Genomic DNA, 10,000 nt, shown 5'->3' on the forward strand with positions numbered 1-10,000 from the left:
CGTTCGACTGCCTCTCTCTCTTTCTCTTCTGCACTTTAGCACCGCCCACTGCACAGTCTGACGTCACAATGTATGGAAGTAAAGTTTGAGCGCAAACGAGCTGTTTCACGCACTTATTGAGGGGGGCTCTCGGTGTGCACGAATACTCCCCCTGGCTCTGACTAAGAACGTCTTCAACGTTTTCCAGGCCAAGGACCCCCAAACTGATGGAGAGATGGAGTTGGGACCCCCTACTTATATATTGTATAAAATTGTGTTTTATATTTATCTGGTCCTATAGTGCCATGTATAAATGTACCTTGTTATTTTGCATTCAATCCTAAGATATTCAAATGATACACAGGTTCATATATTCATGTTTTTATTTTAAACATGTGCAAGGTACAGTGAGTAGGGTGGACATGGCACTGCCATTCGTAAACATAACATCACATAATAAACTGATACCTGCCAAGATCAACAATGTCTGTCAATTGCATGTAGTCATGCAAAAAAGCTATTCAAATGGACATTTTTAAAACATAAATGTGGAAACGAAAATTAGTGATGTTTGTTAGTGTCTTTCTTACCACTCCGCTAGTAGTCCGGCAACTTATCAACCCCAGCGTGTCCGGTTGCTAAGCGACGTCAACGTTTTTGGCGGAATATTTCTCTGATGATCGCTTTTTTTTCCAAAAATGACGGGCGTTCTGTACATTATCCCTTAAATAACAGCACTCTCCCTCTCCCAACTGTCTTGGCTGCACACTCTCATCCCAGCGGCTAGTGTGTTGGATTCATGTTAATGTGTATTTAAAGACATTTCAATTTTTGGAAAAAATTTAATTTTTAATTCTGATCAACTAAAACTTTCGCAACCCCCCTTGCAGTACCTCCGCGGACCCCTGTTGAAGACCTCTGGTCTAAAGCAAAGGGAAAAGTCGGATAATCAAAGAAATCTGCACTTTTCAGTATACCTTGCACGTGCTGTAGGTATGATTTGAGGGTGTTAAAAGAGAAAGAGAAGAAACAAGTGGAAGAGAGAGCACCATTTTGAAACTATCCCAGAAAACGTTCCCTCCCTCCGCCTCCTCCTCCATCCATACGTACCTCCATCATCTAGTCGCATTCACCTGTGAATGACAGACGAACCACTCGCCGAATCCACACCTGATTAGTGAGAAATGAGCCGGGAGGGTTCCCAAATCACACGGAGGCAGGAGCAGTAAACCGCAAGTGGGTATTCTCACAGAACATTTCACTCACTTATATATGACAGATGGCCGTGCCATAGCTCTTCAGTAGTGCCTTAAAGCCCAACAGCATGCCAGGCGCGGAATGTGGTTCTTATTTGAAGTGCGACCCAAAAAAGAATTGGAACGGTCTCTCTATAAGGGACAGAGCACACAGAGAGTGTATGGCCGGCCTGGATGCTCTCTGCATCATATGGGACTCAAGGCTATTTTGGATGAGAGAATTCAACAACATAATCTCTGGTGGGTCCCGACGCAGTCGTGCTTCTGCCTGTAGCCCTGGCAGTCAGAGGTGGTATGAATGTTATTTTAGGGCGTTCTCTGACTGCGCATTAAAGCTGATACTGATAACTGATGTATACACGCTGTTTACATGCTGTGTACAAGACATTATAACTCAGGATTAGTGGCTTGCATTATAGAGAGATGCAAAATGTGTTGTTTTCACATTTCATTTTAAGGAAAAACTGAGGAAGCTATTATTCTGAACCCTGCTGCGTTAATGAATAACCAATTTCTCAGGCCAGCTGTAGAAGCGTAATCATTTGAATTGCTCATCAGACAAATTTGCTGAGAAGAGGCCATTCACCGTTTTGTTTGTTTTGATATCTGACTGTTCGAGCTCTCTTGATGAATCCTCCAAATCCCCGCTAATTGAGTTGGAATTTCAACAACACATTCGTTGAGACCTCTGGAAAAAGTGGGACGGCGAAACAGGAGACAGATGGGAAAGGGAGTCCAGTTTCGAGGCAGTGATTGGACCCGACTCAACTCAATTAACACCGGCACTTAACTCGACACGAGCCGGACTCAAACAGGCGAACTGAGCAATGTGTTCTTTTTACGTACATAGACATTTTAATAGACAATAACTAATCTATATGGGATATTGCACATATTGCATTTTCGCCTTTCTCGGGAGGCAATTTATAATCTCATCATATGCAAGAATAGTAAAATACATTGCATTTTTGATCGCACAGGTTGCTTTTTCTCATCCAATAACTACCTCCCACTCATGGCCTCTGCCTCTGCGTAGTCCACTAGCTACTATGGAGAACAATAGCAGAGAGAGGCAATAGGGAGAAGCCCAGGCACCTATCCCCAACTCTAAAGCATTAAAGCACACATCTCACTCTGAAGTGTTTATGTTTGTGTTTTTGTGTGTGCGTGTGTGTGTTTGTTTGTGCTTGTATCAGTGTGTGTGTGTGTGTGTGTGTGTGTGTGTGTGTGTGTGTGTGTGTGTGTGTGTGTGTGTGTGTGTGTGCACGCATGCAGGTTGTGGCGTGTGTCAGTATCTGTGTGTGTGCATTTATGTGCGTGCAAGTTCGTGCTGGTATCAGTTTGTGTGTGCGTGCGTGTGTGTGTGTGTGTGCATGCGCACTTGCAGGTTCATGCTTGTATCAGTGTGTTTGTGCGTGCGTGTGTGTGTGTGCATGCTTACTTGCAGGTTCATGCTTGTATCAGTGTGTTTGTGCGTGCGTGTGTGTGTGTGCATGCTCACTTGCAGGTTCAAGCTTGTATCAGTGTGTGTGTGTGTGCGTGCACACGTGCAGGTTCGTAGCTTGTATCAGTATCTGCGTGCGTGCGTGTCTGTGTGCGTGGGTGCGCACATGCACGTTTTTGTTTGTATCAGTGTGTTTGTGCGTGCATGTGTTTGTGTGCACGGAGCGTGCATTTGGGGGCTTGTGTCCGTATCTGTGTGCGTGCTTGTGTCTGCGTGCGCACGTGCAGGTCCGTGCCAGTGTCAGTGTGCGCAAGTGTTTGTACTGACTGGTACTCGCGCTGCTGTGTGTGATGCTGGTCACGGCGCTCAAGGCTCTGCTCCAGTAGAGAGTGGTTCTCCTTCAGCAGACTCTGGCTCTGCTCCGCCAAGTGGCGGTTCTCCTCCTCCATGTTCCCCTTCAGCTGGGTCAGCAGCTAGACACACACACACACACACACACACACACACACACACACACACACACACACACACACACACACACACACACACACACACACACACACACACACACACACACACACACACACACACACACACACACACAGGGGCGTAGGTGTAATGCCAGTTGCAGTAACCAGATTAAATGCTTGAGTGAGATTTATGTCTGTACTTTTGTGTTTTAGTGCATGGTCTCCAGCTTCCCAGAGACCCAGTTTTGACAAGAAGACGTGCATAAATGTGAGTTTTTTCCATGCATGGCTTTGCATGGGATGTAAGTGACCTTTTTAAAGAGCTACTATGCATATTGCTTGGTTTGTGGGTTTGCTGCCCTCTAAAGCTCAGAAAAGATAGAATAGAATAGTTATTTTTCTGATAAAAAGCATCACTACTTTATTATTTACTGCATCAACCATGTTAATGCTTCTCATTAATTGGGGTATGGTTGGGTTCTGAAATACTTTATTTTAGGGTGGCTGCGAGCCACCAACCCTTTTGAGATGTTGAGGTGAGCCTAGCGTCGAAAACTTGTTCTTAACCATGGTCCATAGCTGCATGTGTGCGTGTGTGTGTGAGCATGTGCGTGTGTGCGCTTGAATGTGTGTCTGTATGTGTGTGTGTGTGTGTGTCTGTGTGTGTGTGTGCTTGCGTACGTGCGTGCGTGCGTGCGTGCGTGTGTGCGCGCGTGTGTGCGCGCGTGTGTGCGCGCGTGTGCGCGCGTGTGCGCGCGTGTGTACATGTGTGTGTTTGTGGTTTTGGTGGTACCTGGTACTGGCTGGTGAGCCGCACGTTGCAGAGGTCCAGGTTCTGATTGCTCTCCCTCAGGGTGCTGACCTCCCCCTCCAGCCGGGTCCTCTCCAGCAGAGCCGCCCTCAGCTCCCCACTCAGCACCGAGCCCTGGGCCAGCAGCTCAGCCTGGGCCGCCAGCCACTCCCGCTGCTGGGCCTGCAGCCTGGAGAACCACACCATGCTGCCTCACAATTCCTCGTTCACTTTTTATTATAATGGTTGATTTTATATAGATCTACAGACGACTTCATACATAAAAAAAAAATCATTGCGCTGATACTTTCAAAAGAGATTGGCTGATTGGCTGATTGCAACTAATCAATAAAGATGGGTTGCTTCTCGGGATTTACATATGGCCAGACTGAGTATTTGTTTGGAAGGGAACTGCCTGGGGAAAATTGGACATTTATGCCTCCTGTAATGGGACTCTTTGAGAACAACTGACAGAGCACTCCAAAAGACTTAAATGACGCAACAGGGGAACTTTAAAATTAGCGAAGCCTCTTACTTAAAGACCAGTGGGAGCCAGGATCTCGTTTTATAGCACCTGCAAAACGTGGAATACTGGAGGTCATCGCAAGTCTTGCCATAGTGTTTTCAGTTTTAAAGTGTCATATTTAAATTCTTCTGATTTGTTTAGTAAACCATGCACACTATAAACCTTGTGTGTCAGTATCTTTAATTTGTCTTTAACCGAAAAACATTTGAAGTGCCACAGCACCACAACAGCAATGTCCTTACTGGTAACATGTTGGAATGAATGATGAAACACAACCATTCACAAATTGCGGGAAACTGATGATAGTAATGCCCAGCCCCCATGCTAAGCAACCGCAATAGCTCAGCTAAAGCCCCCTCCACATGATGAGAGCTAGCTCTGCGCTAGAGCTAACATTGTTAAATACAGCGTTTAAGGCCAACAATGCGCTAATCTACCTTTGGGGTACTGCTCAAAATTACCGGAAATTACCGCTAGCGCAGAGCGTCTTTTGCACCCAACTTTGACCGTGTTTGCGCTGACCTTTGTAAAGAGGGACCAATGAGATAACAGCTGTACGCGACGGAGGCGGAAGTGACACAGAAGAAGAATGGGAAAAAAGCTAGTACTCTGTGTCTCTGAGTTACCGGACTGTTAAACACCACCCTAAAAATATATTGTGATATTATATAAGAAAGCAGGGTTTGTAAAAGGCATATCATTTATGAATTCAGCTTAATGCAATGCTGAAGTTTGCTTAGCCGTCCGTCACTATGGGGGTTGCTTTGCCAGGTATCACAAGCATAGCTTGGCTAGAAAACGTTTGCTTAGCAACAGTTCATACACATATTCCAGTGTCTCAGAACATATCAGTGATACATAAGTGCTATATTAATAAAGTTGCCTTGAATTTCCTATACAACGTTCCCCTGCGCTGAGCTCTTGTCACGTGAAGGGGGCTTATTGGAGGCGCCAAGGCAGAGCGTTTTCTCCCTGACCGTGTGAAGGGTGCTTCACCCTGTCCCTTCTCTGCAAGGTGCGTTTGCATTGTGTTTAGAAGCTATGCACTCACGCCCTGACCGCGGCTTGCTGTATAGCCCTGACCCACCGGCAACCACCGTGGCGTCAGTCGGACATTGTTCACCGTATGTTGGGATACAGCGGTTAAACTTAGCACATACACAATCACACACACACCAACATACACACATACAACCTTGTACAAACACATACACACACCAACACACACCCACACATCAACACACACATGCATGTACACACACACACACACACACACACACACACACACACACACACACACACCCACACACACCAACACACACACCATCATACACACATCCATACACACGCACTCACACCAACACACACCCACATACCAACACATACCCATGCACACACACACACACACACACACACACACACCAACATACACACGCACATACACCAACACACACACACACACACACCAACGCCCCTCCCAAGGCGGGAGTGACATCTCCCTTGGGGGGTGCAGAGGTACTGCAGAGGGGGCGCAGGGGGATGGGATCCAAGTGAGGAGTTATCGCATCGCAGTGACGGGAAGAGCTAGCATATTGTGCACGGCAAAAACAACAACAGGTGGAGCAACATATTAGAAACGTGTTTCACACCCGAGCTGTAAAGTGATGCAATTGAAACGACGGCCGGGGTGGCGTGTGCACGAGGTGTCATGCAGAACTTCATACCCGCCGTCGGAGAACTGCAAGGGCCGCCCTGAGGCACACGGCGTGTCATCAGGGCCCTCGCACGCACCTCTGAAATGTCGGAGCTCCGCGGGCCGAGTGCACAAACTGCCTCCGTGTTACAGATAATGGCGGCTATAAACGCTGTGGCCGTGGGTGTGCTGTCAGCGCACTTCACAAACACTTTATCACGGCAACTATAAATTCAACTTTGAAAGAAATGCGAGAAGAAAAACCTCTGCTCTACAGGTTGACAGCAAAACTGACAGCAAAAAGGATTCTCCTTAAATAGGTGTAAACATTGACGTAAATGTTATTTTCTGAGCGAGACATGTGTGTGTGTGTGTGTGTGTGTGTGTGTGTGTGTGTGTGTGTGTGTGTGTGTGTGTGTGTGTGTGTGTGTGTGTGTGTGTGTGTGTGTGCATGTTTACAGTTGGTGTGTGTGCTTTACAACCAGCGCTCTGATCCTTTTACAGTAATTCACCTTTCATAGTCTTCTGTGATCCTCTCCAGCTCCCGCTCTTTCTCTGCCCTCCTGTGCTCCTCTGTGTCCATCTGCTCCCCCCTCATCCTCATCTCCCTCTCCCGCTCTTCCAGCTGTGCGCGGCCGTCCAGCAGCTCCGTGTACCTTCGGGTTCAGACTCAGACTATAAGATCCCACTGTGGCCTCCACACAAACCCCTGACTTAAATTTTATGATAGGAAGAGAGAAACATAGAGCCAGTGTATTTGTGTGTGTGTGTGTGTGTGTGTGTGTGTGTGTGTGTGTGTGTGTGTGTGTGTGTGTGTGTGTGTGTGTGCGTGCGTGCGTGCGTGCGTGCGTGCGTGCGTGCGTGCGTGCGTGTGTGCGTGTATGTGTGTGTGCGTACGGTTGGTGTGTGTTGGTGTGTGTGTGTGTGTGTGTGTGTTGGTGTGTGTCTGTCTGTCTGTCTATGTGTGTGTGTGTGTCTTTCTGTCTGTGTGTATGTGTGTCTGCATGTGCATGTATGCATGTGTGCGTGCATGCTTGTGTGCGTGCATGTGTGCGCGGGTGTGCGTGCATGCATGTGCATACGAGCGCACGTGTGTGTGTATGCCTGTGTGTGTTGTGTGCGTGTCGGTGTGTGTGTGGGTTTTGTGCGTGTGTGTGTGGGTTTTGTGCTTGCGTGTGTGTGTGTGTGTGTGGGGGGGTTTTGTGTGTGTGTGTGTGTGTGTGTGTGTGTGTGTGTGTGTGTGTGTGTGTGTGTGTGTGTGTGTGTGTGTGTGTGTGTGTGTGTGCACCTGGCCTCCAGCTCCCTGTGCGCCCCCTCCAGGCTGCGGCTGGACGTCCTCAGCTGGGAGTGTTTGTCCAGCAGCTCCTCAAGCTCCGCCTCCTGCCGCTGCTGCAGCGCTGCCATTCGCTCCTGGTCCCGCCGCATGGCGTCTGTCCGGGCGCGGGACTCCTCCCTCTCCCGGGCCCACACTTTGGACTCCGCCTCCAGGGCGGCGCACCGGGCCTCGCTGTCGCTGCAGCGGGCCAGCACTGATGCATGCTGGGAGCTGAGCGTGCCATGGTCCACCTGCAGGTGGAGGTGGGCGTGGTTAATGGATGTGTGGGTCATGTTTTTAGGGTTTTAGTATGATCCAGCTCCACATGGTTGCCTGGTTGTGGCGTACTGACTGAATATTAACCAACGCATCATGTGCTAGCTGTGTTGTAGCATACTGATGTCTTTGCACCATACATAGATAAGATAGATAACAACTTTTTTAATCCCCTGGAGGGGACATACACCTTTGTTACAGCAGCCAAGCAGTAGTGGAAAACAAGATAAGATACAATACAATAAAAATGCAAAGTACTAATGAAAAAAAAATAGACGATGAATTAAATGCTAAAGTAAAGACAAACAGAACAACAGGTTAAACAAAACAGATGGTATAAACAATATTAATTAAATTATAAAGTGTAAAGAGCAAAGGCTAAATTATAAAGTGGCTAAGCACCAGTACCAGTATATTGAAGTGTATAAACGCCAATGTAAAAAAAGAAAAGTGGCCCAGTGATCAAGTATATGTATATGTATATATATATATACATATATATTAGTGCTGTCAGTTAAATGCGTTATTAACGGCGTTAACGCAAACCAATTTTAACGGCGTAATTTTTTTATCGTGCGATTAACGCAATTGAAAAAATAAATAAATAAATACTTCTTTTTTTTTTTTTCTTTGGCTCAAAACAATGAAGCAGTAGCCTGACTGCTATGTTCAAGGCAGTGTGTTTGTATGTTCATCGTTTAATTGCGCTATAGGCTTTTTTTGTATAGTCCTGTTTTGATCAGTATATGCCAATTTTGATAAGAGCATTAAAATGAGAAAAATTAATGGGACAAAGAAATCAAGGGATATTTAGCATCGAATTTTTTTTTGATTAATCGTGAGTTAACTATGACATTAGTGCGATTAATCGCGATTAAATATTTTAATTGCTTGACAGCACTAATATATATACATATGTTTGTGTAGCTGTGTGTGTTTCACACCCACACATCCTTGAGCACGCTCAGTTATAGCTACGTGCTAGCCGTGCTCCAGCCATGCATACAGGGGCTCACCTGCAGCTGGGTGTGCAGCGTCTGCAGCTTGGTGCAGGAGTCCTGCAGGCTGAGGGTGTGGCGCCTCGAGGCCTCCAGCTCCTCCCTGACGCGGTCGCAGGCCTCCTGGGTCCGGGTCGCCCTGAACAACAAGGCCTCTCTCTCCGCCAGCAGCACGGCCTGCTGGGTAGAGCCAGGGAAGGGGGAGAGGAGGGTGGGGCTGTCAGGGCCGTGGGTCGTTGCGGGTCCATGGAGCAGGAGTATGTTTTGTCATGACGACGTGTGACGTGGGTGCATTGCATCACCGCAGAAGCGATATCATTTTTTTACATTTCAGCTACACAGGAGATCATTGAAATACAGTTCTCTCTCTCTGTCGCTCTCTCTCTCTCTCTCCCTCTCTCTCTCTCTCTCTCTCTCTCTCTCTCTCTCTCTCTCTCTCTCTCTCTCTCTCTCTCTCTCTCTCTCTCTCTCTCTCTCTCTCTCTCTCTCTCTCTCTCTCTCTCTCTCTGTCGCTCTCTCTCTCTCTCTCTCTCTCTCTCTCTCTCTCTCTCTCTCTCTCTCTCGGGATCCCTCGTCCTAACACAGTTATTAATTATGTATTTTTGAGCAACACAGTGCATGAACCACCTAACCCCCAACAGATTTAGCGTGGATTTGTGCTTTCTGAGGCGTAAAACCGCTAAACCCGATAGTGTTAGCAGCGTTTTTTCAACAGAAATTATAAAAACAGAACTCTGAGAGTGAAGTGTCACTCTGACTTAGTGAGTCAAACGGCAATACAATAAGAATTAACCTCTGAGTGTTTGTGTGAGTATGTGCTTGCGCGTTTGTGTGTGTGTGCTTGCGCGTGTGTGTGCGTGCGCACGCAAGTGTGTGTGTGTGTGTGTGTGTGTGTGTGTGTGTGTGTGTGTGTGTGTGTGTGTGTGTGTGTGTGTGTGTGTGTGTGTGTGTGTGTGTGTGTGTGTGCGTGCGTGCGTGCGTGTGTGTCTGTGTGTGTGCATAGTGTTTTGGGAGAAACAGGAGGAGAGAAGATAAGCAGGAGAGGCTGTAACCGTGGTAACGTTTCAAAAGGTGTTGAGAGGAGATAGACAGAGAGCGGCAGCGGTTGATTGGTTGATTGGCTGGGACGAGATATCAAGTAATCAGCCAGTTGGGATCGAACCCGGTCCCTTTCTGCTGGGAGTCTAACGCCCCAGCCACTACAATATCTGGTCCCCAATACAGCACGTAGCCTTTTATCTGAAACATGTTTC

General features: G+C 47.3%; 1 protein-coding gene across 1 annotated transcript in view; it reads right to left on the reverse strand.

The window, feature by feature from the left end:
• The window catches only part of ccdc88b (coiled-coil domain containing 88B), a 23,464-nt gene that overhangs the window by 4,052 nt on the left and 9,412 nt on the right, over positions 1-10,000 (reverse strand). The window contains exons 7-11 of the mRNA XM_060063751.1: positions 8,766-8,927; positions 7,447-7,724; positions 6,671-6,814; positions 3,943-4,129; positions 3,007-3,152 (exon numbers count right to left, since the gene is read on the reverse strand). Of these exons, the coding sequence (XP_059919734.1) occupies positions 3,007-3,152; positions 3,943-4,129; positions 6,671-6,814; positions 7,447-7,724; positions 8,766-8,927 (917 nt within the window). The remainder of the gene's footprint in view (positions 1-3,006; positions 3,153-3,942; positions 4,130-6,670; positions 6,815-7,446; positions 7,725-8,765; positions 8,928-10,000) is intronic.

This window comes from Gadus macrocephalus, chromosome 10, assembly GCF_031168955.1.
Source record: "Gadus macrocephalus chromosome 10, ASM3116895v1".
NCBI classification, from domain to species: domain Eukaryota; kingdom Metazoa; phylum Chordata; class Actinopteri; order Gadiformes; family Gadidae; genus Gadus; species Gadus macrocephalus.